Genomic DNA, 13,489 nt, shown 5'->3' with positions numbered 1-13,489 from the left:
GCCCTCCAGGAAGGTACTTTGGGTCCGGGTCCCGTCCGTGCCGGCCCGGGGGGGTCCAGGATCCCCCCCCGTCCCGTCCCGGGATCCGCGCGTCGCCGGGACTCGAGGGGGGCGTGGTCTCCCCGCGCCCAAGCCCCTCCCCCACCGCCTCATTGGTCGATCCGCGCTCCGTCGCCCCGCCCTGCCACCCCGCCTCCGCGCGCTGCCGCTCAAGGCCATCCCTCCGCTTCCATTGGCCAACGAATGGGAGGGGCGGTAGCTTCCGGCGGCGGGTGCTTCCTCTTCCGCCCAGGCCCTCCCGTCCCTCTCCCAGTGACTTCCGGCCGGCGGCGCTGGGCGGGGGGCGCGGAGCCGCCGCTCCCCTCCCCCGGCACCGAGACTCCCCCGCTGCCACCACTCCTAGCCCGGCTCGGCCCGACGGCAGCCGCGGTCCCTACCTCCTCCACCGGGGCAGCTGTCAGCCCCGGCCCCCCGGGAGCCTCCCCGTACCCCCGGGGCTCTCTGCTCTCCGCAGGAGCCCTCACCCCGCAGCCTCCCCTCCCCCCCCCCAGACCGCCCGCATCCTCCGTCGCACCCCACAGGGCCCCCTGCAGCCCAGCACGGCGGGAGGGGGGGGCCACGCGTGGTCGAAGAGCAGCCCCTACCCGTGTTCCCCGCCTCACGCACGGGCGTGGTGCCCCCGTGCCGCCCCCCCACGCCGTCGCTGTGCCCGCACACCCCCATTGCAGGAGCGCGGGGTGCTGCGGGGCTACCGGGGGAGTGCCCGTAGAGCCCCCCCCATCCTCCAGCCGGGAAGGACTGGAGGGGGCACCGGGCCTGCCTTGGGGACGCAGAGGGGGGGCTCCTGTCGGGCCAAGCCCCCCCCACCCGCCTCGGGTAGGGGCTCCCCCCGGCAGCCATGGAAATGCAGAAGGGGAAGGGGGGAGCGGCAGGAGGAGGAGGAGGCAAGTTGCTGCTCTCCACCCTTCTGGATGCCAAGGATGAGTTGGAGGAGGTAGGTACGGGGAGGGGGGGGCAGGGGGGGGTCTGCGAGCAGCGCAGGGTGGGCAGAGGGACACGTACTGCACCCCTCACCCATCCCTGCAGGGGGAGGTTAATGGGTCGCACGTTGGGCTTTTCTCTCCACGTCATCACCAGAGAGGTTCCCACACGTAGGGAGGGTTTGGGGCTCCCCAGGATCACCGGGGGCTGTCAGCGGTGCCCAGGAGCTGGGGAAGGGAGCTAAGCTCAGGGCTCAGGGGCAGTGGGTGCATCTCCCCGGCCCCACTGCAGTACTGGCACACGCCTGGCTCACAGGGTGAACTCATGCGGGGCTCCGACCCGGTGTGGGGCTCCGCTGTGCCCTCCCGGATGGCCGTCCTTGTGGGAAAGAGGGATCTTTTACTGCGGGATGGAAACGTGTACTTGGGGCTCGTGAAGCGGAGCGGATTGAGAAAACGTCACGCTGGATTTCAGTTAGAGGAGAAAAACAGGATGGTAACCGGGACGGCTGGGTCTCAAGGTCTGGAGTCGGAGTGTATTTATGTCCCTTCAGAGTGCCCAGCGGTCCCCGTGTGTGCTTTGGGTCCCGTCCAGCTCTGGCCGGGCCGTTCCCAGGTCGGTCCCGCCTGGCGTGGGTCCGCTGGGAGCTGGGGCACCGCCAGCATCGGCTCGGCCACGCAGACAGAGCCCAGGACGGCGAGGTGACAGTGAGAGGGCTCCCAGCGGCTTCTCCTTCATTCTTCCTTCAGCAAGCCTGGTTTGAACACACATGCTCAGCTATCGGTAGTCCTCCCAGGCACATCAGCACTGATGGATTTACCACCACGAGTTCGTTTCTCGCGTTAAGGGCCCGACAAATGGAGAATGTGCAGGAAAACCCACACGTGCTCGACGTGCGTCAAGTTCTCGACGTCATCGGGCTGCGAAGTTCAGGAGGAGGCTCCAGCCTTCCCCTCCAGCAGGGGTTGGAGCTGGCGGCGGGTTGGGCACGCCGGTTTGGTGGAGGAGGAGGTGAATGGAGGAGCTCACTGAAACTTCTCACACCGGGTGCTGGCACGAAGACACCGTCCTCTCGGTCCGCTGTGGGTTTTGGTAGAGCTTGCTGCTGGAATGTGAGCTGTTAATATTGCTCAGTGGTGGAAGTTCAGTTTCCCAGTGCCTTGTGTGCCCAGTTGCAGCGAGCTCTGCCCCATCAGCCCTGGGATCTGTGATGCTCATCGACGCTCAACCTCCTGCAAAGCTCTTCTGGTGGCTCGCTGGCTGCATCCCCTGCCAACAAGTTGTCTTACTTTGCCTTGGGGTTTTCCTGACTTTGTCTCTCAGCCGCTGGATCTTGTCCTCCCTTTCAAACAATTCATCTGCTTTAGAGTGGGGATTTTCACGGGTGTTGCCCCGTTGCTCTTTCATAATGCCACGGCTGGGCCTCGAACAAAGCCTGCCTGACAGGGGCATTATCTGTGCATTACTGACCAGTACATCTTCTTTCATATCGCCTCCGAGTGGAGAAGTGCTGACCCCTTTCTCAATAGCTTCCTCACCGCAGCCCCTTTGATATGCAGAGGAGTCACCGATCAGCCCCGTAATCCGAGCAATGCGATCACGGAGCCATAACCTCGTCCCCAGACCTCGCTGCAAGGAGCAGGTCAGCGCCGCGGTCACTGCCAACTCCGGAGGGGCTGCAGAGAAGCGGGGGTGTCTGCTCTGCTCAGGCTTTCCCCTCCCCGGAGCTGGGCCCAGCTGGTCCTGGGGGAGCGATCCCCTCCGGCACTGGGAAGCTCGGCGTGCTCCGTGCTGCAGGAGGAGTCAGACATCAGCACCCTTGGGCTGGGTGGAACAGCCAAAGCCACGGGTCGTTGCTACAGGAGAAGTGATTTGCAGGATCCCGTTCCAAAGCCGCTCTGATTGCTCTCGAGTTGAGTGGAAGCTCTCAGCATTTGCTTCCCCAGCGCTGTTGCCCTCACCGCAGCGCGTGTCGGAGAGCTCTTCCCGTCATCTCGTAGGGATGCTTGTGTGGAGACAGCTGTTCCTGCTGCTCTGGGCCGGGAGTTGCTCAGACATCGAGCAGCTGCAGCAGAAGGATGCAGGGCCGCTGTAGGGGCTCAAGGGGCTCGCAGGGCCCTGGGCTGCCATGGCTGGAGCGGCCCCATGGCTCCTGCTGGTGGCGAGCCCCGCTCCATCCCAGCTCTGCACGCTGCCTCTCGGCCCCCTGTCCAAACAACATCACTGTCGGTGCCGCTGAATAATAACGCTTCTCCTTTTTGGCTCTCGGAGCGCTGTCAGCGGAGCATTTCCAGCCCAAACCTGCGGACAGAGGAGCGTCTGCAAAGCGCCCGGTCCCCGCTGCCTGGGGGCTGAGGGTGCTGCTTGTGCCGTGGACGGGGGTGCGGGCTCAGAGCAGGGCCCCGCGCTCATCCCTTGGCGCTTGGCTCTGTTTCAGAAGCTGGAGCGGTGTGTGGGCATCGTGACTTCGCTGACCAACGGGCTGTCGGAGCGGGAGGCCAACGACGCCCTCAACGCACACGTAAGTGTCCTGTCCTTCCCCCCCCCTCCCCCCCCTCCAAGAGGTGAGAAATTCTGCCCGGCAGAAATAGTTCAGGGCGTGCAAGCGCAGAGAGCAGAGGGGACACGAAGAGGGAACGGAGCCTGCCGTGTTCTCCCTGCTCTTAAACCTGCCAAGGAGCTATTAACAGCCACGAGACAAAACATGGCTGTTTTGATCCTCGTCTAGGGACGGATTTAGAAGCCGGCTCGGTGGGCAGTTTATTGCTGAGAGCCGGGTGAGCGTCCACCAGCGCCGTGCAGCGCGGCTCCGTCGCTGCCCACGTGCTCCCGGTGTTTGCATTTCGGAGGTATTTTTGTACTCCTGCTCTGCTCGGATCAGCTTTTTCTTGGCCTCCAAAGAGCCGGAGCCCAGCACGCTGCAAAGGGCAGGTTCCGTCCTTCTGGTGAAGCGTGGAGCATTTATTTCTCTCCCTGAGCGGTCTTAAAATACTCGCTGCAGATGTGCCCGTATAAGGAGAGCTGTTGTGGTACATCTCGGCGGCTCTCAGACGTGGTAGTTGGGTTTTTTTTTTCCTCCCCGGAACACCTTGGGCTCTTGGAATGAACGGCACAAAGTTGCCTTTCCTTAACGGGAGGAGGCTTGGTGAGCCAGGCTGGGCGCACGGAGCGCTGTCATGGAATCATAGAATGGCCTGGGTTGAAAAGGACCCCAAAGGTCATCGAGTTTCACCCCCCTGCTGAGTGCAGGGCTGCCCAGCACCAGCCCAGGCTGCGCAGAGCCACGTCCAGCCTGGCCTTGAATGCCTCCAGGGATGGGGCATCCACAACCTCCCTGGGCAACCTGTGCCAGCATCACCACCTAAGTGCCACCATTCCTCCTAAGATCCAACCTAAACCTGCCCTGTCTCAGTTTAAAACCATTCCCCCTTGTCCTGTTGCTGTCCACCCTTGTGATCAATCGTTCCCCTCCTGTTGTTATGCTCCCTTCAAGTATTGGAAGGCCGCAGTGAGGTCTCCCCGGAGCCTTCTCTTCTCCGAGCTCAACGAGCCCAGTTCCCTCAGCCTTTCTTCCTAGGAGAGGTGCTCCGTGCTCTGCTCATCTTGGGGGCCTCGTCTGGACCCGTCCCGAGAGCCGAGAGTCCTCTGGACTCAGCAGAGCCGAGCAGAGGGGGGCAATCCCGTCCCTGTCCCTGCTGCCCACTCCTCTTTTAATGCAGCCTAGAACTGAGTTGCCCTGCTGAGCTGCAGCACCCGCTGCTGCCTCACGTCCAGTTCCTCGCCCCCCAGGACCCCCAGCTCCTTCTCTGCAGGGCTGCTCTCCAGGAGCTCTTCCCCCAGGTTGTATCAATACCTGGAATTGCCCCGGCCCAAGTGCAGCACCTTGCACTTGGCCTTGTTGAACCTCATCAGGTTGTCGTGGGCCCACTCCTCCAGCCTGTCCAGGTCCCTCTGGATGGCTTCCCTTCCTTCCATGCATCGGCTGCACCCCTCAGCTCGGTGTCACCTGCAAACTTGCTGCGGGTTCACTCGGTGCCATCGTCTGCATCACTGATGAAGATGTTGAAGAGCACCGGGCCCAGGACCGAGCCTTGGGGGGCACCACTTGTGAGCAGCCCCCGCCCTGACACAGAACCGTGGGTCCCAGCCCTTTGGCTGCGTCCAGCCGAGCAGTTCACCCACGGAACAGCCCGTCCTTCAGATCCACACCTCTCCAATGCAGAGAGCGGGACGTGGTGGGGGACCACGCACGTCCTTGGGGCGCTCTGTTCTGTTGGCAAGGAGCCAGGCATCCCGAATCAGCGCGGCAAAAACCTCTGCAGGCTGCGGGCTTTGCACCAGCGTTAGCATCACGGAGGCGTGCAAACACCAGGGAGGCTCCGTGCGTTTTCTGTCCCCCTCCGTGACTCCGTTTCTGGCCTCTCCGTCGCCCGTTTCGTGGCCTCTAGAAGAGCTTCCCTGTCCCGTTGCCTTCCTGCCCACCCTCTCCCACCAGCCGCTCACCGCCGCCGCTCTTCCCTTTCAGATTTGTAAAGGAACCCCCCAGCACGAGGAGATCTGCCTGGGCCTCTTCACGCTGGTCCTGACCGAACCCGCCCAGGCGCAGAAGGTAACGGCGCGCGTCGGTGGGCGCGGAGCGTGGGTGCACGAGGGATCCAGCTTCCCAGGCTGCAGCAGCAGCAGGCACCCGGCTGCAGCCCCCCACGCCGATCCACATTTATTGCAGCGGGGCAGCGACCTCGGGCCCTTCTGGTTTTGTTGCATCCACGTGGCGCGGGCGCTGCAGCAGCCGCTGCCGCTCGGGGGGAGCGCGGGCGGCCGCCGGGGAGGGGGTGGTTGGGTCCTTTTACAGCCCCCAGATGAATTGGTTTTCATTGTGGGAGGAGAGCACTGAGTCTTCAAGAAGCTGGAGAGCCCTTCCCAGCCCTTCCCTTCCCCTTGGGGGCCCGGGAGGGATCCGCGTGCCGGGGGCCGGCTGTAGACGCCTCCAGAAATAATCGGGCTCTGGAGGAGAGAGGCATTCAATTCCTGGAGCAAATTGCGTCCTCGCTGTTCGCCTCTATTAATTTCGCAGGGCAGATTTAATTTCTGAGCAACCCTTTTTGTTTTTTTTTTTTTTTTTAGCACTGCTGTAAAGGGTGATTTTTTTAAAACTGCTGTTAACCATCTCCGTAAAGATGAATACTGCGTATTCCGGAGATCTGGGCTGCAGTTGGGCACTGCAAACCGAGGGAGCTGCAAGGAGAGCTCTGTGCAGCTGAGGGGGCCCTGGAGCCCTGCTGGGAAGGGCTGAGTGTGGGGGGGGGGGACCTGGGGGTCCCGGTTTGGGTGCGTTCCAGTGGCCAGGCACAGCTCAGGATTGAAGGGGCTGACGCTGTTAGGGCTGCATTGCGCTGTTAGGGCTGCGCCGGACTCGGGGCAGTGGTTCATGCCCTGTTCTCTTTTGATTTAATCACTGCTGCGAGGGCAGAGCTCTCCCCACCGGAGCAGCAGATCCAGAGGAGCTCTCGGGATGCGTGGCTGTCACGGCGTTGCGGTCCTTGCCCCAGAAATCGCATCTCAGAAGGAAATCACTTCTCCCCCGGGAGCCTCGAGGCTCGGCTGCTGGCAGTGCTGCCACACGCCAGGTTTCTCTTTTTTTTTTGGGGGTGGCTGTTTTGCCCCGTCTCCTTCGAGCCTTCCCAAATCTGTCGGCAGAATCCCCGCCGCCCTCCGGCCCCGTTCTGCCTCGTGCCCGGACTCTCGGCCTTGCAAAGCCCAAGAGGCCGAATCGGGGCGCAGCACGGAGCGCATCCTTCTCCCCAAGAAGTGAGGAAGAGCAGCTCTTGTTGCTGACCCGTGGGATGGTTCCCCCTCCTCCCCATCGAAGCAAATGTTCCCTTCTCCTCCAGGGCACAGTGGACCTCAGCGGGAAGGGAGCTCCCGGAGCCCTGGAGCTGAGCGTGGGAGCGCAGGGCAGGTGCTTTGCTGCGCTGGCAGCGAGCCTGGCGAGCTGCAGCATTTCATCTGCCTGGCAATCACATTGCGAGGGGCCGAGTGGAGCCTCTCCAGCGCCTTCCCCTCCGTAATTTGCTCTGGCAAGGGGACAGGCAGCCTGGCTGCGTGTGACCGAGCTGGCAGGGGGATGCGCCTGGTGCCCGTGGCCATGGCGATGCATGGGACGCGGCTGCACCCGCTGCCCTTGTCGGATCGGATCCTGGGAGCTCGGTGCTTTTCTTAGGGGGTAATTGGGTCTGCCAGTCCGCCGGGCTCTGCTGTCAGCTCTCATTGCCGCCTGCCCAGCGTCCAGACAGCAGGGCCAGGCCCCAGCCAGAGGTTTTTCTGCTAGACGTCAGGGGTGAATTTCTCCGTGCTTTTTGCTCTGCTGCTCACAAAGAGGGGTTAGCGCTCTGCTGACGGGCAGAGCATCTTGCAGGGCTCGTGAGAGGGCTCTGAGATCCGTGCTCGATGGGCAGAGCTCTGTCCATCCTGCAGCACAAAGCGCACGGGGCCGGGGCTCAGCAGGGAGCTGGGAACCCAGCCGGGCGGTGCAGAAACCGCCTTGCTCTGCGCCAAGCAGAACCTCACCAGAAGGAATAGCCAAAAGAAAAAAGAAAATAGGGTGTTCGAGCTGGCTGTGTTGAACGTGGGGGCACTTCTGTGCTTGCTGGCAGGGCACCCTGCTCCGTCGTGGGCCCTAGGACCCCCTGGTGTACGAGTGGGGCCGGAGCTGCCCCAGCAGCGCCGTGGGGCGAAGCCTCAACTCTCCTCCTCCCCCATCGTTGCCTTGACACTCCAGCCGGGAGAGATTAGCCGTGCTAAACGCGTCCAGCTGCGAGCAGGGACACTTGACCGCCTTCAAATATCAAAGTGACAGCTCCTGATGTGTCAGGGCTCCCTCCTCCGCCTGGCGCTTCTCCCTTTAATTAACGCTGGGCACGGGATCGCCGCTGCAGCCCGGCTCTGACATCTCCTCCCACGTCCCGCTGCCCTGGGCTGGGGTCCTTTCCCCGCTCTGTCCCTGTTTTCTTTTATTCCCCCCCCCCCCCCTCATTTAAAGCTCGTGTTCATCACTTGTTCCTTCCTGTTAATTAAATGCTCCGGCTGGACAGGAGCGGGGAGAAGGCGATGGGGCTGCTGGCAGCCTTGGCAGTAACCAAGAAAGAAATTCTTGGTTTCCCCCACCTCGGTGCTGAGCCCTGAACCCTTTCTTTGGGTCATCGCACCCGGGGGCTGCCGGGGGGGGGGGTTGGTTCGGTTTGGTTTGTTTGATTGAAATGTATTTGTTTAAACAGCGCTGCATGAAGCAGAGAGGGAGAAAGCTGGAGTGCAGGAAGCCTCATCAAAGGGATCGTCTGAGGCCTCATTAACTCCTCCAAAGGAGGATGCGGAGACCAGACCCCTGCTCTCTGGAATATCATGACATTTACCAGCACAAATTAACATTCGTGCAGAGCTACTTAGCAAATTACTTCCTAATCACCCTCCACCTCCCGCTGTCCTGTCCAGAGGGGAAGGGAGAGCCAGCACCTTTGCTCTCCGGCCTGCCTGCTGCTCGCTGCGGTTCTGGATGAGCTGTTTGTTAATTGATCCTTCCCGGCGGACCCCCGCCTGCCTTCCCTCTCTGCTCTCGGTCTCTCCGGAGCCGTGGTTGGGATGGGGAGATGGCTGGGAGCCGCCCGGCGCTGTCTGCTCTGCGCTCGGAAGCCTTTGGCTCCTGGGCTGACTGCAGCCGCCCTGCAGCGCTGACAGCTCTGCCTGGCCCGGCCCCAGGGTGCGGGTCCAGCTCACCCCCTGGAGCCTGCCTGCCTTGATGTTCCTTCCCCGAGCTGGTTTATTTGCCGTTATCTAATCAGGTTTCGATAAAAAGCGTCGCGTGTTTTTCATTACGGCCCCTTCGCCTGTAACCGTCTCCCGCCGTCCCCTGGCGCAGTGCTACCGGGACCTGGCCCTGGTGAGCCGAGATGGCATGAACATCGTCCTCAACAAGATCAACCAGATCCTCATGGAGAAGTACCTGAAGCTGCAGGACGCCTGCCGCACCCAGGTGAGGAGGGACTGCTCCTGGGCTGCCAACCTGGCAGAGAATGAGCGGAGGGGGTCGGAGCTGGGGGGTGATTTGGAGGGGGGGGGTGGGCTCACCCGGCAGGGAAGCGCTAATGGGGAGGTGGTGCGGATGGTGCTGTCATAGGGGGGGGTCCACGCAACCCACGTTCCCCTCTGCCTGTCCCCAGCTGGTGTGGCTGCTGCGGGAGCTGGTGAAGAGCGGCGTGCTCGGCGCGGACGGCGTCTGCATGACCTTCATGAAGCAGATCGCAGGTGAGCTCCGCCAGCCCGGGCAGCGGGGGACACTGCTCAGAGCACCCAGGAGCAGAGCTCAGCCTGCCCCAGCCCGCCCGGTGAGGACGGAGCGGAGGATAAACCCTCGAGAGTCGGTCGATCCCGACATCCTCCACGAGGAGTGAGTCAGAGGGAGAGCCAGGAGCCTTCTGGCAAGAGCCGGAGCCGCCAGGAAGCGCATTGGTTCCTGTTGCTGCCAGCTTTCCCCCCGCCACGCTGCGCCAGGGCACCGGGACCGTCCTCCGTCCCTGCTCTGACCCGCGCGGGGTGGCACGAGCCCCGTCAGCAGCCAGGGGTGCTGCAAGGTCGGCGGCTCCTCCAGGGAGCTGGGGTTACCCGTGGGGTCCCGCCGTCCCCGTGCAAGCGCCGTGCACGCACGCACGCCTTTCCGGCTTCACAGGAACGGTGCCTCTTCCGTGTTCCCCGCTCAGCCCCGCTGCTGCCCGCTGACGTCCGCGGCGCAGGGATTCACGTCCCACCGTTAAACCTGACGTTGTGCTTTGATTGTGGGCTCAGCAGCTCGGGCTGGAAGTGGCCATGTCTGCTCTTCAGGGGAGGAAGGAGGGGAGGGAGGGGGGGGGAACAGAGCCCTGAGCGCGAGCCAAGCTGCCGCGCTGCAAACAGAGCGTTGTACGAACGGCTGCTGAAGGCATCCCTTGTTTCCTTGCTTACACCTCTCCCCGTGCGGGGCCCCTTCTGTCCTGGAAGGATGCCACCGTCCCCTTCTCAGCTCTTTATGATGCTTTCATTGTTGTGATCCCATTGTTTTGGCCGGGAGTTCCTCCCGCTCCCCCTGATGCTGAGCGCCGGGCGCTGTCCCCGCTCTCGGCCTTTGCCGGGTGCTTCGGGCATTCCCTGCAGCTGCTGTGTCCTTTTGCAAGCTCAGCAGCTGGGAATCTCCCTGAATCTCGCCCCTCTCTGGCTTCTTTACCTTCCAGAAAAGAACGTTACCAATTCCTCCCTCCAGTTGTAGCAAAGACCCCCGTGATCCCCTACCGGCACCCAGCGTGCTACGCTCACACCTACGGGCGTGCAGGGACAGCCGAGCACGGCAGGGCCAGGCAGAGCAGGGCGGTTGGACCCAAGGGGTTTTACTCTTCCCGTCCTTCTTTTCAACCTCGCAGGGGGGGATGTGACGGCGAAGAACATCTGGCTGGCAGAGAACGTCCTGGAGATCCTGACGGAGCAGAGGTGCGGGCGGGACGGGGCGGGTGGGAGCTGCACTGCAGGAAGGGACGGCGCAAATGGGAGCACGCTGCTGGGCTTCCCCGGGCAGAACCCCCCCGCGTCCCCTCCCTGTGGCACCAGCCGTGCTTGCAGGCTGCCTTCTGCAGCTCTCCTCTCGCTGCCTTGTCCTCGAGTGCTTCCATGAGGCAGCCGAGCTCTGCAGGGCTGCAGGGGCTGCATTGCACGCAGGGTGGAAGCTGCCCTGCGCCGCGGGCGCGCGCGTGGCTCCGGAGCAGAACCCAGGAATATTTTCCTGCTGCGCTTCCCGAGCTCGCGGGGGGGGGGGGGGTTGTTCCTTTCGGAGGAGTAGGACAGAGTGAATTGCCCAAAAAGCTTCCTGTGTTGAAACAGCTTCTGCCTCGCTGGGGCTGCAACTTCGATTTGTTGGGGCCAGGCCATCTGGGAAGCATTGTCCTATGGGCTCTGCATTGTCCTTTGTTGGCAAAGCCGCCGCTAATTGGCGATAAGCAGAATTCCTCGCTGCGGCCCCGGCTGGGCAGTCATTATTTTTAAATAGCTTATAGCTTTGAGCTGCAATAGCAGCGATTCTCCCCAGCCCTTTGATTGCCGTGGTGTTAACAATCCTGGGGTTAGAGCATCGCCTTGGCCTTGGGAACAGCTCTGAGTGCCACCTAGTGCCCCTGCGTGCTGCAGCAGGGAGGGACCCTCCGAGGGGCACAGAGCCCTGCTCTCTCCTGGGCTCTTTCCACCTCTGCTCCCCTTTAGCAGTTCTGCACTCCCCCCGTGCTGAGCTCTGTCCCATCCGAGCCTCTCCCCGCGCTCTGCTGCCAGCCTGCACTTTGCACGGAGCATCTCCTCCACCCCGAGCTCGGTGCAGCTTTTCCCTTGCAACCAAATGGATGCAGCCAACCCAAGTGCAGGAGAAGCAGCTCCTGCCGCCCCGGCTTCAGGTCTGCAGGGGAGAGCAGAGGGAAACGCGAGCGTGGTCGCTCGAGGAGCTGGTGAGAGGAGCAGGTGGGAGAGGGGAGGCTTTGGCCGCCGATGAAGGCGCTGCCGAGCATCCATGCGTGCGGTGCAGGGGCTCAGAAACAGCGCGAGGAGAACGGAGCCCGGGGCGCAGCCCGCAGCTCCTCGCCGGGATTTCTGCGCTTTGATTAGGGGAGAGCCAGAGCTTTAATTAAAGCCACGCCGGCCGAGGGTCCGGTTCCACATGCAGAGCGCTGAGCGCTCGCTTTAATTGCAGACAGCAGCAACAAAGCTGCCTCTCGAGCAGAGCGCGCTGCCTCTGCGCGGCCCCACGGCGCTCGGCTGCCGGTGGCGGTGCTGCCTCCGGATCTATGGGTCCTGGGGGGTGTGGGCAGCCTCCGACCCCCCCCCCCCACACACTTCTTGGACAGCGTTTTTATTTATTTTCTGCACAGCTCGCAGTGGGAAAAGGGGAGTGCTGACCCCGCGGCGCGCCGGGATCCTGCCCTTAATTACGGCTGCGTCCTCCCTGGGCGTAACCTTTGCGCAGCGCCCGGCGCGATGGCCCGGCCGGCTCGTTAACAGCTGCCAGCACCCAGCTCGGAGCTTTCCCAGGCTCCCCCTGGTGATTTAGGGCTGCTGACCCCCGCCCCCCCCCACCCCGCACCCATCGGGCTGTGGCTCTTCAGGTGGCAGCGGCGCTCGGGCAGGCTCTGATTTACGGAGATGCCGGGGGCCATCCATCAGCGCAGGCACCGCGCCGGCCTGGCCCGTTCCTGGCACCCGGCGCCAACAGCCAGGCTGACTCGGGTCGCTTTTATGGACGGGGAGGATTTATTGTTGCCGTCAGATAAGGGAGAGCGAGAAGGCGGCACACCCAGCGGGGCGGCTGAGAAACAAACCCGCTCGGGGGGGGGGGGGGGGGCCCGCCGCCGATCCGTGCCCTCCTGGCTGGGATGGCAGAGCTGCGCTGCTGCGTCTCTGTGCCCACGGGTCCCCACCCTCTTGCAGCTCTCCCCGCTGTCTGACCCCCAGGACGGCTCAGCTGCTTCTCCCCATTCTCCCATCTGGCCGCTCTTGGCTCCCTGCCCCTCTCGCCGCCTCCTGCTTGCGGTGTGGGGCAGCGGCGGCTCCGTGGGAGCACGTGGGGTCCGGCCCCGGGCGCTTTGCTGCGCTGGCGCTGTTCTTGCCATGCGGATGAGCAAAGCTGCTCCCGTGGCAGGTGCTGCCTTGAGGCCACGTGTGTTTGTGGAGCTGCTCCCCGTGTTCGCTGCGGAGCAGGGCGCTGCTCTGGTTGCTGTGGCCGCGGCCCTGGTGGCTCAGCTCAGCTCAGAGCACGGCCCCGCGCTGCTCCTCTCCTTCACGCTCAGCTTCTTCTGGCCCGAGTCTCTCTAACTCCTTCCTGTGGCTCTCCCTGAGACGGGGCTAAAAATGCTTGTGGGGTTGTTTTGTTTTTTTGGACTTCCCTCACAGGGAATGGGTCCTGAAGAGCAGCATCCTGATCGCCATGGCCGTGTACACCTACCTGCGCCTCATCGTGGACCACCACGGCACCGCCCAGCTCCAGGCGCTGCGCCAGAAGGAGGTGGATTTCTGCATCTCCCTCCTCCGCGAACGGGTGAGCAGAGCGGGGCCCTCCCTGAGCGGTGCTGCCATCACCCCCTGCTTCCTCGGGGTCCCCCCAATGAGCAGCACGTGGTTGGTTCCCAGCGAGGCCTGAGCCCCCCCAGCCCCGGCCGCGGCGCTGCCCGCCCTCCCTTCCTCCCGCCGGGTGCGAGGGACCCATGTCGTCGTCGTCCCAGCCTCCGGGAGCCTGGCCGCGGTCCTGGAGAGAAAAAAAAAAAAATGTCAGATTTATGGGCTGATTGTTTGCTTTGCAAGAGAGGGAACATTTTAAAATAGCCGCTGACCTTCCCGCCTGTCAGCCTGCCTCTCAGAACCTGTGGGCTTCAAAGAAGGGGCACGCTGCCAGGGGCACGGAGTGAATCATCTGCCGCCGGCCTCAGGCTGAAGGACTGCGTGTTCCTCCTTCCCC

General features: G+C 63.2%; 2 protein-coding genes across 2 annotated transcripts in view; one reads left to right on the top strand and one right to left on the bottom strand.

The window, feature by feature from the left end:
- Window positions 1–13,489, bottom strand: part of LOC110388003 (feather keratin 2-like) — a 906,242-nt gene that overhangs the window by 207,489 nt on the left and 685,264 nt on the right. The window lies entirely within an intron of this gene.
- INTS3 (integrator complex subunit 3) overlaps window positions 533–13,489 on the top strand; it is a gene marked incomplete at its 3' end in the record, with an annotated part of 24,490 nt that continues 11,533 nt past the window's right edge. The window contains 7 exon segments of the mRNA XM_021376628.1: window positions 533–994; window positions 3,419–3,502; window positions 5,507–5,590; window positions 8,894–9,007; window positions 9,195–9,279; window positions 10,425–10,491; window positions 12,928–13,072. Of these exon segments, the coding sequence (XP_021232303.1) occupies window positions 899–994; window positions 3,419–3,502; window positions 5,507–5,590; window positions 8,894–9,007; window positions 9,195–9,279; window positions 10,425–10,491; window positions 12,928–13,072 (675 nt within the window).

Source organism: Numida meleagris, chromosome 24 (assembly GCF_002078875.1).
Source record: "Numida meleagris isolate 19003 breed g44 Domestic line chromosome 24, NumMel1.0, whole genome shotgun sequence".
NCBI classification, from domain to species: domain Eukaryota; kingdom Metazoa; phylum Chordata; class Aves; order Galliformes; family Numididae; genus Numida; species Numida meleagris.
Note: the sequence above shows the minus strand (reverse complement) of the source record. Positions and strands in the feature narration are given on the sequence as shown.